The 21,807-nt window shown below is 43.4% G+C and overlaps 1 protein-coding gene across 1 annotated transcript in view; it reads left to right on the top strand.

The window, feature by feature from the left end:
• The window catches only part of SNX11 (sorting nexin 11), a 68,178-nt gene extending 51,903 nt beyond the window's left edge, over positions 1-16,275 (top strand). Inside the window, exons 5-6 of the mRNA XM_040331236.1 lie at positions 299-397; positions 15,327-16,275. Of these exons, the coding sequence (XP_040187170.1) occupies positions 299-397; positions 15,327-15,510 (283 nt within the window). The 3' untranslated portion in view covers positions 15,511-16,275. The remainder of the gene's footprint in view (positions 1-298; positions 398-15,326) is intronic.
• Positions 16,276-21,807: the final 5,532 nt, after the last annotated feature.

The raw sequence follows: 21,807 nt of genomic DNA, 5'->3' as shown, positions 1-21,807 counted from the left end.
ACATCAGCAACCCCCCGCACTCGTGGAGGACCGGAATCTTCTCTAATTTCCTAAAACAAATTCTAGTTGCTGTCACCTTGGTTGAATGAATGAGTCTTAACTAGCAGCTTTAGCCTTCTAGAAACCCTTTTTGATCCTACATAAGGAGCCAGGTGGTCTTGAGCCATAGACCTTCCTTCCTTCCCAAGGTGGCCTCTGCATGTCACCTTCATCTGGACTGTACCCTATTACAACTGCCTGATATCCATCTGCTTCCTGGCTTTTCTGATCCTGAGTTCCCCCCTTTTTTTTCTTGTAGGCCTGTTCCTGCATTGCCAGGGAAAGTTCCTTTTCATATGGGATGCTCCGATGACTTTATTGAAACAAGAAGACAAGGGCTGCAGCAGTTTCTGGAACAGTAAGTTTTTTTATATAAATCTCTAGCAGTAAGAACAATTTTGCAGCACCAATGCTCCAACCTCCTGTGTGTCTCAAATGTTCCTACAAAAAATGTGTTCAAAAACATTTAAGTGTCTTCAATTAAATCTTTATACTTAAAAATATGGGTTCTTCCCCTTACAATTGTCAGCTTTTTATTATTTTCATAAGTTTGATGTGGTGAAATTATAAAGAAGCCTAGTGATGTGTGGAAAATAGAGTTTTAGGAATAATGTAATGTATACATTCAGTACCATATAGTTGTTAAAGTGAAGTCATTGGGGAAAAAAAAAGTGGTTCAGCATTTATAAGTACTTTTCTCTTGGCCCTCTTGTAAAGTCCCACATAAACCGGTGCAGTTGGCCTATTGCAGTTTTCTGTGATGGTTTGGTAAGGATGCTGCTTCTGAGTTTCAGAGTGTTGCCACTCTTGTGTAGGCAGTGCCTGTTTAGACTACAGTGGGATAAGAAGATGCAGGGGCATGGTTATCTCTGTTCAGCATTCACTGTTCATTTTACAAGCTTGTAGCTTACCCATTAGCACAGGGTTCTCACCCTGTCCACTGCATTGCAGTCCTGCCTTAGCCAGGCTATGACATACCCTCAGCATTGTCACCCTAGAGAAGGAGGAAGCACACTCCTACACAGGTGTGTTATTGTCAGTCCTGCGCCTTCTCCACGTTATTAGACCTTCTCCCCCGGCTGTGGAGCCACCCAAACACTTTTATCTGAATACTTTTTTCCGGTGTTCAGTCGAGAAGTGCCCCCTCCCCCCCCCCCCCCCCCCATCATATAGTGCCCAGGACGAACTGTGCATGCATACCGTCATAGCACAACAGCTGATTTTACAATCAGCTGGGGTAACGTAACCATGGCGCATGCGCACATCGTAGGAGGTATCTCTCGATGGGAGATACCATTTCACGGGCACAATTGAAACCTATACAAACAGCGGGGGGAGATAGTAGTTCTCAGATTGTGCCTCGCTGTTGCAGCATGCTTATGGTTCGGTTCTGTCTGTGTTGCAGGGCGGGTTTGCTGTGTTGAACGGCCGGTTTTGCCTGTGTGAAAGGGTGGGTTGCAACACAGACAAAACCAGCCCTTCAACACAACCACATGCCGCCCTCAATAGAAGGCACTTCTCGACAGAACACCAGCTCTTAAAACTGGTACCAAGTTCACAGCGGAAGCAGCAGCTGTGACCTTGGTTTAACCACTTGTCTACCATGACGTTTATAAACGTAGTTTGGTAGACGGGTAGTTAAAGCGGTAGTAAACCAGGAGAAAAACTAAAAAAAAAAAAAAAAGCCTCTGTAAGACAGCGTGCTGTCACCGCTGACAGGGTTTCAGGGTTTCCATCTTCATCTGGTATTCCTTCACTGTTTATAGCACGGGTCTCTGAAAGAACAGCATGGGTATGCCGTTTCTTTCAGAGCGCATGCACCAGTGATGTCACCGGTAGCTATACAAGTAAAAAAAAAAAATGTCTAAACTGTGCATGTTTAGGAGATATTTACAGTACCTACAGGTAAGCCTTATTATAGGCTTACCACTGGGTAAAACATTAATAGGTGTCCTTTACTACTACTTTAAAGGGACTGCGGGGTGAGCGGGAAGGGGTTATAAACATGTTGCTGCTTATTCATTTAGCTTCCTCAGCTTGTCTTTCAACATCACTGAACAACTCCAGTTAACTATGACTGACTAGCAATATATCATGACTAGATAAATGTGAACGTGTGTGTGTGTGTGTGTGTGTGTGTGTGTTTTTATTATTATTTATTTATTTAAAAAAAAATATATATTTACTTCAGAAATGTATATTTATGTGACTGTTTGTTTATTATTTTGCTTGCTTACTTGATATTTGCTTTAACCACTTCAGCCCCGGAAGGATTTTCCCCCTTCCTGACCAGGCCATTTTTTTTACGGCACTGCGTTGCTTTAACGGACAATTGCGCAGTCTTGCGACAATGTACCCCAAATTTATGTATTTTTTTTTTTTTTTTTTTTTGACAAATAGAGCTTTCTTTCGGTGGTATTTTATCACCTTTGCAGTTTTTATTTTTTGCGCTATAAACAAAAAGAGTGACAATTTGAAAAAAAAAAACACTATTAGTATTTTGTACTTTTTACTATAATAAATATCCACCAAAAAAAAGTCTTTATCAGTTTAGGCCGATATGTATTATTCTGAATTTTTTTGTAAAAAAAAAATCGCAATAAGTGTATATTGATTGGTTTTGGCAAAAGTTATAGCATCTACAAAATAGGTGATAGATTTAAGTCATTTTTCTTATTATATTATTTTTTTACTAGTAATGGCGGCGATCTGTGATTTTTATCAGGACTGCGACATTATGGCGGACACATCAGACACTTTTGACACCATTGTCATTTATACAGCGAACAGAGCTAAAAATAGCCACTGATTACTGTAGAAATGTCACTGGCAGGGAAGGGGTTAACACTAGGGGGCGATCAAGGGGTTAAATGTGTTCCCTAGGTGTGTTGTAACTGGGGGGGGGGGTGGGACTAAAGCTAGCGGAGGAGACTGATCGGTGTTCATACTTGGTATGAACACACGATCGGTCTCCTGTCCCCTGAGAGAACCAGGATTTGTGTGTTTACACACACAGATTCCAGTTCTTGCTTTGTCACAAGCAATCGCGGGTGCCTGGCAGTCACCACGCCTGCTGAGCACGCGATTCGGCTCCGGGGACATGCTGCGTGCGCCTGCTGTGACCTCTTAAAGGAGCGACGTTCAGCTACTGGGATTTGCGCAGCGATGCCAACCTGCCACAGTATAACACTGGCAGCTGGTCAGCTAGATTCAACAAGGTTTTGGAACCATTCCTCAGATTTTGGTCCACAGTGACATGATAGCATCACACAGTTGCTGCAGATTTGACGGCTGCACATCCATGATGCAAATCTCCCATTCCACCACATCCCAAAGGTGCTCTATTGGATGAGATCTGATGACTGTGGAGACCATTGGTGAGATGATTTGATCTTTGTGACATGGTGCATTATCCTGCTGGAAGGAGCCATCAGAAGATGGGTACACTGTAGTCATAAAGGGATGGACATGGTCCGCAACAATACTCAGGTAGGTCGTGGCGTTGATGCTCAATTGGTACTAAAGGGGCCCAAAATGTGCCAAGGAAATATCCCCCACGCTATTACACTGACACCAGCCTGAACCGGTGATACAAGGCAGGATGGATCCTAGGGCTGCCGGATTTAATCGGTGCATCGCGATTCGGGTGTCCACGATGCGGCACCGATGCATGCGACCGCAATAATCAATGTCTAGCCCCGCCCCTCCCAGGAGAGTGCTCCGTGCAGCTGTTACCTTATTTCATAGTGTAGTGTTTGTATATGCCGCGCTCATGTGACTGACTGACTGACCCGCCTCTCTCCTCTTACGTCTCTCCTGGCGTCAGCCTCGTCCGCCTCTCTTCTGCTCTGATAGTTAGTCAGTGGGCGGGGCTGACACCAGAAGAGACGTAAGAGGAGAGGGTCGGGCAGGCAGGCAGTCGGTCACATGAGCGCGGCATATACAAACACTGAGAATTCCCTGCTGACTTGAGATGGAATGGAGATCGGGGGGATGGTGAGCAGGCAGATCGCCCTGGTCAGAGGGACAGCAATGACACAAGCAAGTTCCCCAATCATCCTCTATCGCCCGAGTATTGTGCACAGAGCAGCATGTAAGTACAGAGGAGGAGGGGGGTGCTGTGATCCGGGGACACGGGGGGGGGGGGGGGGGGTAAAGGCATGTAGTGGAATCTGATGTGTCACTTGTGATAAGTCATTGTCACTGCAGGCAGGGACTGGGCTGTATGGAGGAGAAATATAGACAGGAGGAATGGTGTGATATCTTCCTGAATGTGAAAACGGCTTGGGAGGGGACACAGGACACCATTAGATTGTCAAACACAAAATGTCTGCTCTTATTATTCCCAGTATGATGCTGTGTCCGCAGTCTCTGACCATCTCTTGTACTATGTCCACAGTCTCTGACCATCTCTTGTACTATGTCCACAGTCTCTGACCATCTCTTGTACTATGTCCGCATTCTCTGACCATCTCCTGTATTACAGTGCCTTGCGAAAGTATTCGGCCCCCTTGAACTTTGCGACCTTTTGCCACATTTCAGGCTTCAAAAATAAAGATATAAAACTGTAATTTTGTTTGAAGAATCAACAAGTGGGACATAATCATGAAGTGGAACGAAATTTATTGGATATTTCAAACTTTTTAACAAATAAAAAAACTGAAAAATTGGGCGTGCAAAATTATTCCGCCCCCTTAAGTTAATACTTTGTAGCGCCACCTTTTGCTGCGATTACAGCTGTAAGTCGCTTGGGGTATGTCTCTATCAGTTTTGCACATCGAGAGACTGAAATTTTTGCCCATTCCTCCCTGCAAAACCGCTCGAGCTCAGTGAGGTTGGATGAAGAGCGTTTGTGAACAGCAGTTTTCAGTTCTTTCCACAGATTCTCGATTGGATTCAGGTCTGGACTTTGACTTGGCCATTCTAACACCTGGATATGTTTATTTGTGAACCATTCCATTGTAGATTTTGCTTTATGTTTTGGATCATTGTCTTGTTGGAAGACAAATCTCCATCCCAGTCTCAGGTCTTTTGCAGACTCCATCAGGTTTTCTTCCAGAATGGTCCTGTATTTGGCTCCATCCATCTTCCCATCAATTTTAACCATCTTCCCTGTCCCTGCTGAAGAAAAGTAGGCCCAAACCATGATTCTGCCTCCACCATGTTTGACAGTGGGGATGGTGTGTTCAGGGTGATGAGCTGTGTTGCTTTTACACCAAACATAACGTTTTGCATTGTTGCCAAAAAGTTCGATTTTGGTTATATCTGACCAGAGCACCTTCTTCCACATGTTTGGTGTGTCTCCCAGGTGGCTTGTGGCAAACTTTAAAAAGACACTTTTTATGGATATCTTTAAGAAATGGCTTTCTTCTTGCCACTCTTCCATAAAGACCAGATTTGTGCAGTATACAGGGACTGATTGTTGTCCTATGGACAGAGTCTCCCACCTCAGATGTAGATCTCTGCAGTTCATCCAGAGTGATCATGGGCCTCTTGGCTGCATCTCTGATCAGTCTTCTCCTTGTATGAGCTGAAAGTTTAGAGGGACGGCCAGGTCTTCGTAGATTTGCAGTGGTCTGATACTCCTTCCATTTCAATATTATCGCTTGCACAGTGCTCCGCTCCTTGGGATGTTTAAAGCTTGGGAAATCTTTTTGTATCCAAATCCGGCTTTAAACTTCTCCACAACAGTAACTCGGACCTGCCTGGTGTGTTCCTTGTTCTTTATGATGCTATCTGCACTTTAAACGGACCTCTGAGACTATCACAGTGCAGGTGCATTTATACGGAGACTTGATTACACACAGGTGGATTCTATTTATCATCATTAGTCATTTAGGTCAACATTGGATCATTCAGAGATCCTCACTGAACTTCTGGAGAGAGTTTGCTGCACTGAAAGTAAAGGGGCTGAATAATTTTGCACGCCCAATTTTTCAGTTTTTTATTTGTTAAAAAAGTTTGAAATATCCAATAAATTTCGTTGCACTTCATGATTGTGTCCCACTTGTTGATTCTTCAAAAAAAATGACTTTTTTATATCTTTATGTTTGAAGCCTGAAATGTGGCAAAAGGTCGCAAAGTTCAAGGGGGCCGAATACTTTCGCAAGGCACTGTATGTCTGCAGTCTCTGACCGTCTCCTGTACCATGTCTGCAGTCTCTGATCCATGGGCGTAGGAACCGGGGGGGATGGGGGGGACACATCCCCCCCAGGAAATAATGCGGCGGGGACAGGTATGGTAAAATCCCCCCCAGGTTCAGGGCCGGATTCCGACTTCCATATTAATCCCGGGACAATACAGTGAAACTCACCCCACCTCCGCCTCTACCTGATATTCTACTGGATATTGGTTGCTACAGCCGCCCGGCGTGTAGCAACCAGTGACGTCATGGATGCGACTCCCTGCTCAGCACTCAAAGCGGAGGAGGAGTTAACTTCCTCCTCCTCCGCGCCAAGTGCTCTCCACCATGCTGCATGTCCTCATCCATCGTCTGGCAAGTGCATCTGGGCTGTCAGTGGGGGCCCCACTCACGGCATCCCACACAGGAATCTATGCTGCTTCACTTCCGTCTCCACTGGGCACCTGAGTCTGACTGACCCTTCACAGCACGAGCAGCAGACACCAGCGATGTTCCTGATCACACTGCACAGTGAGTGTTATTGTAGTAGGGGGGGGGGGGGGGACCTGCCAGCCTCTGCCCACACCAAGGAGTTTTAGGAGTTCTTGGTGTGGACCTGTCTGTTTGATGGATGAGCCTGTGCCTCCTTGTCAGTTACTTTCTTTATCTCCCCCCTCCCTAACCTGCCAGCTTGGAATGCTCCGCGGTGGCCGTGCTAGAAGAATCATAAATCACTGTGAGGGGAGCATGAACGAGTGCTCAGGAGGGAGGGAGGGGGGGGGGGGGAATGTACAGCTGTCAGTGTGTTTGTACATGTCTACTGCCTATGTGTGCTACACTGAGACACAAAACTGGCTGTGTGCAAAGAGACTGCTCACCCAATCACAGCATGTCACTGTACACAGAGAGACAGCCCCTGACCTAGAGACCAGTCCCCCTCCTTCACCCACTACTGTGTATGGCAATATCCCTGTTTTAGAAACCTACCCCTCTGTTCTTTTATTGTCTTCTGTCCCTCTACCAAGTAACTATCATAGTTCTAATCCCTGATCGATAAGCATAGTCCCTAATGTATGGAGGGGTTCCATGTTATAGACAGTCCATTAAAGAAACAGTCCTTATTATCCACTTGCTCTCCGAAAGATTTACCCCTCCTTAATGACTAGGCCATTTTTTGCAAAACGTCACTGCGTTATTTTAACTGACAATTGCACAGTCATGCGACACTGTAACCAAACAAAATTGGTGTCTTTTTTCCCCCCCCACAAATAGAGCTTTCTTTTGGTGGTATTTGATCATCTCTGCGGTTTTAATTTTTTGCGCTATAAACAAAAAAAGACCAACAATTTTAAAAATGTGTGTGTATATGTATGTGTGTATATATGTATATATATATATATATATATATATATATATATATATATATATATATATATATATATATATATATATATATATATATATATATATTTATTTATTTATTTATTTTTTCCTGCTATAAAACATCCAATAAAAAAATCGCCAATACGTATTCTGCTACATATTCTTGGTAAAAAAAATCCCAATAAGCGTATATTGATTGGTTTGCGCCTATATGGTTATAGCGTCTACATGGAACATTTATGGAATTTTTATTTATTTTTCTTCTACTCATAATGGTGGCAAATAGCGACGTATAGCGGGACTGTGATGTTGCAGTGGACAAATTGGACACTCTGCATCTGGTGACAAGCTCAGGGTTCCCACTGATTCTGCATTATGGTGAGTTCAACTATTTCATTATATATTACAATGTAGTAACAGAAATAATGTGATTTGATCATCCTGACACCATATCAAGCATGGTGTCAGGATGAATAAAGTGCTAACACCAGCCATTAACCCAACAAATCACCCGCTGCCAAATTCCCCATCAACTCCAGAGACTACATTCCACCTCGCACGCCACCACCCAACCGCCAGTTGCCTCCACCCCCTCGGTCATTGGAAAAAGTTTGTTCCACGAAACAGGTCCCTCAAGAAGGGGGGGGGGGAGTGGTGTCCCTAAATGTCAGTTTGGAAATGTGGTCACCCTAAGCGCGGAGGTAACAGGGGGGGTGAAAAATCCTCTCTACTGTCACTTGTAAATACAGATGCGCTGCTGTATTTACAAGTGACAGCGATCTCCTCCCGATGGCCGTTTAGAACCCTCTATGCTCTACAAAACACATTCGGGGTTATTTATGAAAGGCAAATTCGCAAACAACTCCCAGTTTACTGAATAAGAATATACCTGGCGAGTAAAAAAGCTGTCCCCCCCAGATTTGTAAGGGTTCCTACACCCATGCTCTGACCGTCTCCTGTACTATGTCTGCAGTCTCTGATCATCTCCTTTAGTATTTTGGGGGGAGAGCCTGGAGCTCCTTTAAGTTGTCTGCTGTGTTTAGACTTTGCTACATGCAGGAAGTGTGTGTTTTTTTTTATTTTTTTTTTAAGAACAGATAGAAATAAAAAAAAAATTGAGTACTTCTTTTTTTTTTTTATGAAAGCCATGCGCACTTGCGCAGTAATCTTGATGCATCACGGAATTGAATTGTTAACATGATAATCGTAATCGAATTGTGTGGCCAGTGAAGATGCGCACCCCTAATGGATCCATACTTTCATGTTGTTTACACCAAATTCTGACCCTACCAGCTGAATGTCGCAGTTGAAGTCGAGACTCGTCAGACCAGGCAATGGTTTTCCAATCTTCTCTTGTCTAATTTTGGTGAGCCTATACGAATTGTAGCCCAAGTTTCCTGTTTGTAGCTGACAGGAGTGGCACCCGGTGTGGTCTTTTTCTGCTGTAGCCCATCTGCTTCAAGATTCGATGTGTTTTGCATTCAGAGATGGTATTCTGCATACCTTGATTGTAACCAGTGGTTATTTGTTTTACTGTTTGTTGCCTTTCTATCATCTGGAACCAGTCTGCCCATTCTGCTCTGACCTCTGACATCAACAAGAAATTTTCGGCCACACAACTGCCACTCACTGGATATTTTCTCTTTTTCGGACCATTCTCTGTAAACCGTAGAGATCGTTATGTGTGAAAATCCCAGTAGATCAGCAGTTTTTGAAATACTCAGACCAGCCCATCTGGCACCAACAACCATGCCACATTCAAAGTCACTTAAATTCCCCTTCTTCCTTATTCTGATGCTCGGTTTGAACTTCAGCAAGTCGTCTTCACTAGGTCTAAATGCCTAAATGCATGGAGTTGCTGCCATGTGATTGGCTGATTAGAAATTTGTGTTAACCAAGCAATTGACAGGTGTACCTAACAAAGTGGCCAGTGAGTGTAAGTATCCCAGTGCAATTTTCAACCATTGTCTGTGGCCTCATCTAGAATGTGTTGTAGCCAGCAGTTAACTTCTGCAGAAGATTTGCAATTTAAAAGTCATAATATTTCTCGTCCTTTAAAAACTCTCCCTGGCACCTGAAAAGCTAAAGTGGATCCACTGCTCTGGTATATTTTTGCTACCCGTGGTTTGTTTTCATGGGAAAGCATCTTTTGTTTTAGTGATTGTGTGCTGATTCTCTACCAGTAGATGGCAGTGTGAGAATGGAAGAAGGCTTAGCTCTTATCTCATAGCAAATATTACAATGCCAGGTTTGGTTCGCTCTCCTGTATCCACATTAGAGAAGGAAACAGGAAGTATAGATTTAGACTGTAATATATAGATAACCAATTAAATCTTCAGCTGGTTATTTGAAAACATGGAATTGCTTCTGCTAGTGCCAACCGTATCCCTTATTTCTTGTACAGGTATTTACATGGAGGGGAAATGTAGGAAAAAAAATTGTTTGTGATATACTGTTCGTGATAATATGTTCGTGAAATACTGTTCGAAATACTTTTTATTTTATTTGCACTAACATATCATTTTTCAGGACGAGCTTTCGGGGGGTGTCCCCTTCTCAAAGGTTTCAAGCAGTACTGAGTCACAAAACTTTTAGCAGAATGTTAACCACTTCGGCCCCGGAAGATTTGGCTACTCACTTTCTTTTGGTGGTATTTGATCATTATTATTATTTTTTGCGCTATAAACAAAAGAAGAGCAACAACTTTGAAAAAAAAAAACACTTAGGGCTAGATTCAAGTAGCCCGCCGTAAATTTGTGCGGGCGTAGCGTATGTTATTTACGCTACGCCGCCGCAACTTAGACGGGCAAGTGCAGTATTCGCAAAGCACTTGCCCCGTAAGTTGCGGCGGCGTAGCGTAAATCAGCTGGCGTAAGCGCGCCGAATTCAAATTTGCAAGAGGTGGGCGTGTTTTATGTAAATAAAACATGACCCCACGTTAATTACGTCTTGCGCCGTTCGTGAAAGAATCCCAGTGCGCATGCTCGAAATTCTGCCGCAAATCGTCAATGCTTTCGACGTGGATGTAATTTACGTAAAGCCCTATTCGCGAACGACTTACGCAAAGGACGTAAAATTTTAAAAATTTGACGCGGGAACGACGTCCATACTTAACATTGCGTATGCCTCATAGAAGCAGGAGCAACGTTACACCGGAAAAGCCTTACACAAACGACGTAATAAAATTCCGCCGGGCGCATGTACGTTTTTGAATCGGCGTATCTAGGTCATTTGTATACTCTACGCCGAAAACGACGGAAGCGCCACCTAGCGGCCAGCGTAAATATGCACCCTAAGATACGACGGCGTAAGAGACTTACGCCAGTCGGATTTTGGCCTAATTTCGGCGTATCTTGCTTTCTGAATATAGAAAGAAGATATGCCGGCACAGCTTTGAATTTACGCGCCATATCTATAGATACGCTGGCGTAAATCATTGCTAAATCCGGCCCAAAATCTTTTTTACTTTTTGCTATAATAAATATCCCACATTTTGTTTTTTTTGGAGAAAAAAAAAAATATTTTTTTTCCCCCCCAATTTAGGCCAATGTGTTTTCTTCTACATATTTTTGGTATTTGATTGGTTAGCGTAAAAGTTATAGCGTCTACAAAATAGGGGATAGTTTTATGGCATTTTTATTATTTATTTTTTTACTAGTAATGATGGCAATCTGTGATTTTTTTTTTTTTGATTGGGACTGCGACATTATGGCGGATACATCGGATACTTTTGACACTATTTTAGAGCCGTTGTCATTTATACAGCGGTCAGTGCTATACAAATGCACTGATTACTGTTTAACTTACGCTGACAGGGAAGGGGTTAAACACTAGGGGGCGATCAAGATGTGTCCTAGGGAGTGATTATAACTATGGGGGGGATGGACTACCACTGACATGACTGCGATCACTGCTCTGTCATGTCACTAGGCAGAACAGGGAAATGCCTTGTTTACATTGGCATCTCCTCGTTCTGCCTCTCCTCACGGCAGTCGCGGCCCGCTGGCGAACATCGAGTTTGCGGAACCCGCGGGCACACTCCAGAGGCGCGCCGTCGGTGGCAAATTCAAAGGGACATACAGGTACTCCATTTGCCTGCCTGTGCCATTCTGCCAAAATATATCGGCTAATAAAGTTATAAAAATTATTAATATAATGAAACGGTGTCCAAATGAGTACAAAACACAATCTTCAAAGTGTTGAATATGAAGAACCTCCACCGAGATTTCAGTGTGCAGATAATGAAACACACCACACCCTGTGCAGTCAAACTGCTTACCAGAAGGACATCATTATAGATGTAGATTTAAATAATGCAGGGATCAATGGCAATCGCACCTCCACTGGGAAAGTAATTATCCACAAACCACACCAAGGGTAAGGAAACATCCAAAACTCAAAAGGATCCAAGGGTAAATATTGCGTTCATCAGCAGAAGGAAACCCAAAAAATGCAGAGAGGAAACGCAATAGTGAAAGCAACACGCACTTTATTGTAATGTACTTACAAACAAAACAGGCATCAAAAACATAGAAGGTTCCATGGAGTAATAGCGTACATGTGTCAGGTCAGCCTTGCATGTTTCATCCGACAGGATTTCTTCAGAGGCGTGGCCTGAGACACATGCACGCACAACATATATCGGCGTGTCACGGCCCGGAAGTGGTTAAAATGTTAAAAAAAAAAAAAATGTTTTAACATTCTGCTAAATGTTTCGTGAATCAGTACTGCTTGGACCTTGAAGAAGGGGAAATACCCTGAAAGCTTGTCCTGAAAAATGTACATGTTGGTAAAAATAAAAAAAAGTATCACGGACAGTACTCCATATTTTTTTTTTCTCTGTCACAATTGCACCAATACGGCTTCAATCACCTCAAGTAAAAAAAGATGTAAACCCAGTCACTATAACCTAATGGATTCTTTAACATACCGGTGATAATTTCAAATGATGCTTACTAATTCTGCCATAAAAAGGCCTTGTTTAGGCACTTTCTGTTATAGGATGGGAACATGAGAATAGGACATGTCCACAAAGTGAGGGAAAATCCCCTTTTAGACAGTTGCCACCAGAGCAGGTGTTCCATTATGGCCCAGTTTACACAAGTGCAATGCGATTTTTGATCTAATCTGTCAGCGTGTTTTTGTAGTACAACTGCAGTGTACATTTTTTTTTTTTTTTATGCGTTTACTACTGGTGACCCATTCTTGATGTCGGCAACAGGGATGAGTCATTGGTTGCTAAGGAGCTGGCACAATCCAGGGTCCTAACAACCATGAATTATCCCTGCTATCAGCGGGGGATTCTCCCAAAAACAAAAGCCAGCATTAAAGTGATGGTAAACCCCTTATATATACCCAGTGAAGTGACTGGCCTCAGGTGATACACAGAGATTGAACAAATCCTCCTGCATAAGTTGTACCTGTTTATCTGCAGTCTTCTCCTCTTCTCTACATTCATTCAAAGTGCTGAATTATGCTAAAAGCCCTTTTGGGTTTAGTATAGATTTTAGGGGACCCCACACCAAAAATAAATAAAATCTATACCAGACTTCCCCACTCCAGCAAAGCACTTTGTCACTGCCATGTTCCCTGATGCAAATCAATCATCGATTATGTTGTTCAGCAATGTAGGGCCACATCAGTCAAGGCGAACACCGCCTGCTGACATAACCGGTTCCCTGTCGCAACATCACATGTGGCAGGGATCACCCAGTGATGTCACAGGGGCTCTCCCCTGGCAAAGTATCCCTCCCATGTTTAGGGAATATGGCCTGGCATGGTTCAGGTGGGAGGGGCACACGCTTCTCCCCCCCCCCCCCTTCACTTTCCTGGCCTGCCAGGTGCATGCTTGGATAGGAATCTGGTATGGATTTGGGGGGGGGGGGGGGGCCCATACCATTTTTTTTTTTTTGTGTGATGTGTGGTTCCCCTTAAAATCCATACCAGACTAAAGGGCTTGGAATAAAGGAGGAGGGTGTGTGTGTGGCATGGCATGCTGTTTCCCTTTTTTTTTTTTATGCCGGCTCTTTTGTTTGCTTTCTGCCCCCCATTGACAGAAAGGATGACTCTTGGTTGTTAAGGCACCGACTCCTTAGAGAGGAGTTTTAGTCTCCTGAGAAAAAAAATTAAATAAGTCCGCAGCTACAAAAACTGTAGCTGCTGACTTTTGAAAAAAACACTTGCCTGTCCCATGATCTAGCAGTGTGCTCACCCCTGCTGTCTTCTTTTCTTGAGGCCGGTATCTTAACTATGGGCACTCGGCTGTGACAGCTTGTGGCTTCACACCCAGGTGCCCGCTGCGCATGTACGAACAGCGATGCGCATTATGAATGGTCAAGCAGTCTTCTGGGACATGTCGCATGTCCCAAAAGACTGCAGGGGGGGGGGGGAACTTCCGTTTCCAATCGCCTAGGCGGTCGGAGCAGGGGGGTGGGTATTTGTCAACATTGGGTACCCACTCCTCAAAAGTGCCAATTCTTCAAGAGGAGCCTTTTGAGTGGAGCTCCACTTTAACAACCAATGATTGCTGTCAGCAGCAGGGATGGGTCACTGGTTGTTAGAACGCCAGCGCGTGCCAATTTCTAACAAGCAAAAACTCATGTAAATACTTTTTTGATGCTACTCTATTGAGGTCTATGGGGCACAGAACCACACTGCATCGCACAAAAGTAGCACAAGTACTTTCCCAAAAGTTGCATCACAGTAGTGTAAAGGAAGGTATCCCTGTGACTGCACATCCATGTCATCCCAAAGTGCAATGGTAACTGGCAGCCCCAGCCTGGACTCCGGCCAGACCATGCCCCCAATGCTTTTTACGTTGCCCCTCGGAGTGAAACTCATTGGGGGCGTGGCCTGGCCAGAGTCCAGGCTGGGGCTGCCAGTTAACATTGCACTTTGGAATGACATAGCTATGTGCTCACAGGGATACCTTCCTTTACACAAAGCGATCTTAGGAGTTGGGTGAGCTCCCTCCCAACCAGCACTCCCAGTGATGGACTAGTACCCCCTTCGGTATACATGAACGGCACACGATACAGGTCTTTTGGGTCACATCACAGTAGTGTTGCATTGATGTGAAAGGGCTCTGTGGAAAACAATGTGATTTCCATTGTCAAAGGGGAAGTTCTGTGCAACTGAAGTCACATCTGAAATTTCAGTACTGTGAACTGGGCCTAAGGCCCCTTTCACACTACTGTGACTTCAAAATCACGACATTTTACCGTGATTTCAGGGAATGCCTGTGTAAGTGCCATCAAAATCGGACCAGGGGCTACTTTGAAGTCGTACTAATATGAATGGTTGTCATTGGAAATCATGGGAAACGACGTGTCCTGCTACTTTTCCATCACAAATGGTGGAACAAGTTGTATAAGTGTGAACCTAAAAGGGTTACCCTTCTCTCCTGTCCTGGTGACAACTCTAAAATTTATAGTTTCCAGATATATTATATTCTATTTTAATAGTAAGAATAAGGAGGCGAATCTACCTTGTGGAGACCTAACCAGCAATAAAATCTGTTCTAACCCTTCCATACTCAATCCAAAGCTAAAAATAGAGGTTCTGACTAATCACACACTTTAAGTACTCAGTGTTATCATTTATCAGCTTTGGAATTCATTTACAAGTTGGTCATTTAATCTATTTGGTAAAGTATAAAGGGGGTCTTCTGTTATTGATCATTAATCACATGGGTAATAACCAATAGTGCTGTACTAGCAATGTCAGATGTATTTACTCAGATGGTCGCTGTGCCTATCTAACCATTGTTCTGTTTCTTCCGCAGAGCTGTACAGAACATGGTCCTCTTGTCGGACAGTCAGCTGCACCTTTTCCTGCAGAGCCAGCTGCCTATACAAGAGATTGAGGCCTGTGTGCAGGGTCACCGCTCATACACTGCTACTGAAGCCATCCTGAGCTATGCTAGATCCAACAAAGGATGGACCCAGGAGGAAGCTCTTTCCAGATAGTGGCACTAGTTCAAGAAGAGGAATTGTATAGGCTTTACGCATTGAACTGTAGCTATGTATTGGTAAAGGGAAACCATGCCTTGGTCAGAAAACAATGTGCACTTTAAATTGGACAACCCCTTGTGGTGTCACATCATCCCGATTCCAAATGTGACACAAAACTGGACCCATGATATGTAAACATATTCTAACCCCAATGATACTGGAATCCTGGTGGATATGTCTGATGTTTGCCATGACAATGGTCTATCCAGTATACATTATCTGTTTAAAAACAGATTAGAGGTGGTATTCTGTATTGACTGACAACCTGGCTAGAAGACAACCCCTCAGTTTACATGCACTCTGTGTATGAGGACAGTATTGCACTTTAATATGCCCAGCACTCCCGTAAATTCAAATCCATTTACATACTGTGGGCTCAATTCACGAGAGGTATTTTCCTCTTTGAAATATGGGATAAAATAACTCCTAGCTTTTTTTCAAACTTTTTTTGCAATTCACAAAAAAATGCTTCTAAACTAACTCATAAGTTGCATCAAAATTGGTTATTTATCTCATGAAACCATGCAGTATTGTATCTCATCTTGTGATATCCAGTGGAATGGATACAGTGGAGAAGGATTAGGACCCCTGTCAGTTTTTAGTGTTATTAGAGGTAAATGGGTTAAACCATAGAAATGCCAACTTACCAGTGTGGTCACTGCAGCAGATGTATTAACCACTTGCCAACTACAATACATGTATATACATTGCGATTTGTAAGTGGTTTATATATTTATTTTTTGCAGCTGTCTTCCTTAATGAACGCAGTAAGGCCGCGTACACACGGTCGGACAAAACCGATGAGAATGGACCGAGGTTCAGTTTCATCGGTCCAAACCGACCGTGTGTATAGCCCATCGGTCTGTTTTCCTTCGGTCCAAAATTTTAGAACATGCTACAAAATCGAACCGATGGACCGATGCCCGATCGGTCCAAACCGATGGTTAGTACAGAAAGCATCGGTTCAAAACCAGCGCATGCTCAGAATCAAGTCGACGCATGCTTGGAAGCATTGAACTTCGTTTTATTCAGCACGTCATTAGTTTGACATCACCGCATTCTGACCCGATCGGTTTTTGGAACAATGGTGTGTACGCACCTCAGACCATCAGGCCACTTCAGCGGTGAACCGATGGAAATGGCCCGTCGGACCATTCTCATCGGTTTGGAACGACCGTGTGTACGCGGCCTAAGAGTGGAATGCCCCTTACAGCTCTTATTGGCATGCCCGAGAGATGGTGTGGCCTTCTGGTCACAGAGGTGAACAAAGACCAGATTGCCTCTATGGCCTTGGAGGACCAAAGTGTTGTCATGACACCACTTCTGGTCTAGGGTGGGAGTAAAGGTCTTTTTGACCCCAGATGTCGCCATAAAGATGACCTGCCACCCTTCTTTCTATTACAACGCATGTTTACATTCTTTGTAAAACAAATTAAAGGGACAGAGTAAAATAATTATTTAAAGCACCCCCATCCCCCTGTGCTCGTGCGTAGAAGCTAACGCATACGTAGGTCGTGCATGCAAATGTAAATGGTGTTCGCGCCACACACATGAGGTATCGGCATCAATGCTAGAGGGAGATAAATTATTCTAGAGCTAGACCTCCTCTGTAACTCTAAAGTGATAACCTGTAAAAATGTTTAAAGAGGAGTTCCGGGCCCCCATGAAAAAATATTAGGACACTTTCCTGTCCTGGGTTCCCATGATGTCAGCATCCCAGCCGATTTTTGGATCGGCTCTCGGGTGCTGCTGCCGCCGCCGCCATTCGTAGTAAAGGAACCTGGCAGTGAACCCTTTCGGCTTCGCAGCTGGTTCTTTACTGCGAATGCGCAAAGTGCGCTACGCTTTCCAATTGGCCCGGTGAAAGAAGGAAGGGGGCCAAACTTCCGAGAGGTGGCGCCGTCTCCTGGAGGTGGAGACGGGTACCTGCCAAAAAGAGGTACCTAGGACGGCCGCACACCATAGAAGGCATCTTTATTCAATCTTGGAAAAAACTTGATAAAATCCAAAACAGTCGCTACATATATAGCAGAGGCAGGAACATACATTTGACGTGTTTCACACCATGTGTAGGTGCTATGACTAAGCACCTACACATGGTGTGAAACGCATTGATTGTATGTTCCTTCCTCTGCTATATCTATATATGTAGCGACCTAAAGGTTGAATGAAGGATGGATGGCCGCACTCCAAAAACCGTACAGGTTGTCTTTTATTAAATGAACAGCAAAAGCATTACCAGATCACAGCAACAGAAACGGGGGACAGCCGACGTTTCGCACAAAATCAGTGCTTATTCAAGCCATCGGCTGTCCCCTGTTTCTGTTGCTGTGATCTGGTAATGCTTTTGCTGTTCATTTAATAAAAGACAACCTGTACGGTTTTTGGGGTGTGGCCATCCATCCTTCATTCAACCTTTATGCTTGCCTAGTGCACCGCCAGCACCCTTGGAATCCTGTACCAGTGCATGACCATATAGTAGACCCACCTGGAGCGGTGACTTTCTTCTATATGTAGCGACCTGTTTCGGATTTTATCTATTTTTTCAAGATTGAACAAAGATGCCGCCGTCAAGGATTGTTTTTTTTCCTCCTAATTTGCACAAGAACCTGCACCTGAAGGTTCCATAGGGCTTTGGACGTAGAGCGGCAATCTTTTTTCTAAAAAGAGGTACCTGTTCACCCCCCCACAAACAGAGCTTTCTTTTGGTGGTATCTGATCACCTCCTATGGTTTTTATTTTTTCCGCTATAAACAAAAAAGAGCGATTAACTTTCTTCCTCGGTTTAGGCCGATATGTATTCTTCAATAAGCGTATATTGATTGGTTTGAAAAAGTTATCGCACCTACAAAATAGAAGATAGATTTCTGGCATTTTTTTTTTTTTTTTACTAGTAATGGCGGTGATCGGAGATTTTTAGTGGGACTGCGACATTGCGGCGGACAGATCAGACACTTTTTTTGGGACCATTGACCTTTATACAGCAATCAGAGCTAAAAATAGCCACTGATTAATGTGTAAATGTCACTGACAGGGAAGGGGTTAACACTAGGGGGCGAGCAAGAGGTTAAAGGTGTGTCTTAGGGAGTGTTTCTAACTTTAGGGGGGATGGGACTGCCTGGAGAAGGAGACCGATCGCTGTTCATAATCGGTATGAACAGCAGATCTGTCTCCCCTCTCCTGACAGTGCGGAGATCTGTAAATTTACATAGACAGATCCCTGTTCTGTCGCTCTCAGAAGCGTTCACGGCTGGGCACACGCATCTGCTCCGTCATCATGCTGCGGGCACTCACTCTAGAGCCTAGCGCCTGACATGCAGCAATGCCGATTCGCCCAGGGGAGCCAACCTGCCACGGTATAACTGCGACGGCTGGTCCTTAACTGGTTAAAGTGTATTTTTTCCCCAAATAATTGCGTTTGAAAAACCGCTGCGCAAATATTGTGTGACATAAAAATTGTGACAAACACTATTTTATTCTTTAGGGTCTCTCTGCTAGAAAAAAAATGTATGTTTGGAGGTTATAAGTAATTTGCTAGCAAAAAATCCTGGAAGACCAATCGCTCCTTTCACAGGATGCACAACGGCGTATCAAAAATTAAGTGAATACAAAATATCTTTATAAATGTTAAATATTAAATGATAATATAAAAAAATAAATCACACGCAAAAAAATACCTTTCTTCCACCAATAAAGTCAAAGTTGTCATTGGGGAGTTTTGCCCTCACTTCTGTCCTATAGCCAAAACAGGAAGCGAGAGGAAATCCCTGCAAATTAAAGGGAATCTCTTGGGCCCCCAGGTCACCAGAACTAGTGTTCTCATTGGAAGATTTCCCCTCCCTTTTTTTTTTTTTTTTTTTAGTTTTCTGGGGACAACCCAAAATTTTTTATTTTCTTTCACTTAAAGGGGTTGTAAAGGTACAATTTTTTTTTCCTAAATAGCTTCCTTTACCCTAGTGAAGTCCTCCTTCACTTACCTCATCTTTCCATTTTGCTTTTAAATGTCCTTATTTCTTCTGAGAAATCCTCACTTCCTGTTCTTCTGTCTGTAACTCCACACAGTAATGCAAGGCTTTCTCCCTGGTGTGGAGTGTCGTGCTTGGAGCAGGAGGGTCAGGACGCTCTCTACATTGCAGACAGAGAATGGAGCTGTGTGTTAGTGGGCGTCCTGACTCTCCTGCTTGCCCCCTTCCCCCTCAAGGGAGGGGGGAGCATGACACTCCACAGGGAGAAAGCCTCGCATTACTGTGTGGAGTTACAGACAGAAGAACAGGAAGTGAGGATTTCTCAGAAGAAATAAGGACATTTAAAAACAAAATGGAAGGATGAGGTAAGTGAAGGAGGACTGCACTAAGGTAAAGGAAGCTATTTAGGGATTTTTTTTTTTACCTTTACAACCCCTTTAACTACTTGCCGACCAGCCGCCGTCATTCTACGGCGGCAGGTCGGCTCTCCTGGGCGAGAGCACGTAGTATAACGTCAGCTCTCTGAGCGGCCACTAGGGGCGCGCTCGCCCCCGACTCCCGTGCGTGTGCCCGGCGGGTTCGATCGCTGCCGGGCACACGCGATCGCTCGTTACAGAGCGGGGACCGGGAGATGTGTGTGTAAACACACAGCTCTCGGTCCTGTCAGCGGGGGAAATGCTGATCTTCTGTTCATACAATGTATGAACAGAGGATCAGTGTTTCCCCTAGTGAGGCCACCCCCCCCCCCACAGTAAGAACACACCCAGGGACATACTTAACCCCTTCCCCGCCCCCTAGTGTTAACCCCTTCACTGCCAGTGACATTTTTATAGTAATCCAATGCATTTTTATAGCACTGATCGCTATAAAAATGCCACTGGTCCCAAAAATGTGTCAAAAGTGTCTGCCATAATGTCGCAGTACCGAAAAAAAAACGCTGATCGCTGCCATTAGCAGTAAAAAAAAATATATTAATGAAAATGACATAAAAATACCCCCTATTTTGTAAACGCTATAACTTTTGCGCAAACCAATCAATAGACGCTTATTGCGATTTTTTTTTTACGAAAAATACGTAGAAGAATACGTATCGGCCTAAACTGAGAAAAAAAAATGTTTTTTTATATATTTTTGGGGGATATTTATTACAGCAAAAAGTAAAAAATATTATTTTTTTTCAAAATTGTCGCTCTATTTTTGTTTATAGCTTAAAAAATAAAAACCGCAGAGGTGATCAAATACCACCAAAAGAAAGCTCTATTTGTGGGAAAAAAAGGATGCCAATTTCGTTTGGGAGCCACGTCGCACGACCGCGCAATTGTCAGTTAAAGCGACGCAGTCCCGAATCGCAAAAAGTGCTCTGGTCTTTGACCAGCAATATGGTCCGGGGGGTAAGTGGTTAATGATCATGATAAACAGGACAAGTAGAGAGGGTGATAACAATCTGACAGGTGACTAATCACACTCTACTCTATCCAAAACTAAAAACAAAAACAAGTTTGCCTTTAGTTATATTTCAGGTAAATCAGCCCTGATTATTCTATGTTTTTCCATATTTAGGTTTCTATGCAGCATTACTTGATCCAAAAAGGTAGAGTACTCCTCCGAATTGGCAATTTATATTTTTACATTCCATAAATATTGCATGCCTGGACCACTGCTTATTTAACTCATGCATTTATTTATTTCTATTAGTGAATTGACTTTAACACCTTTTTTTTATGAGTTATTTACCAACTGTTTTGGGGTTGTGAGATAAATAACTCTAGGTTATAATGAATTGACATTTTCAGCCTCTCATGAAATACTTGAAAAAAACATGTCACATGATTCTATTATCTTATGAAATATATTTAGTGGATTGAGCCCTGTATGTCCTTAAATTTATTTTAGAATTATGTTCTATTTCAGCAAATTGTGTAGAAATCTGTGCTTCTATTTTTGTTTATACTTGTGCTTCCTATAAGTGTGCATCTTTCATATTTTGTTACATTACAGTAAAAAGTAGCAAAGTGCACAGTTCATATACATACTTGTGTGCTGTCTTGCCTACCAGAGGATTTGTACTTTTCAACAGCAATTCTCTCATCTTTCTAGGCCATAGTATCACTGGATGAATGGAAGAAAAAAATGAAAGGTTGGAGTAATATGGCAGGAGTCAGTAATCCATAGGCACCATTACCACTTGCTGTCCATAGCCCGTTTATAAATGTCCTGGACTCTAGGTGGTTAAAATGAGCTAACGACTGCAGCCATAAGCTTGGTACCATATTTTTTTTTTTTTTTC

Source organism: Rana temporaria, chromosome 12, assembly GCF_905171775.1.
Source record: "Rana temporaria chromosome 12, aRanTem1.1, whole genome shotgun sequence".
NCBI lineage: Eukaryota > Metazoa > Chordata > Amphibia > Anura > Ranidae > Rana > Rana temporaria.
Note: the sequence above shows the minus strand (reverse complement) of the source record. Positions and strands in the feature narration are given on the sequence as shown.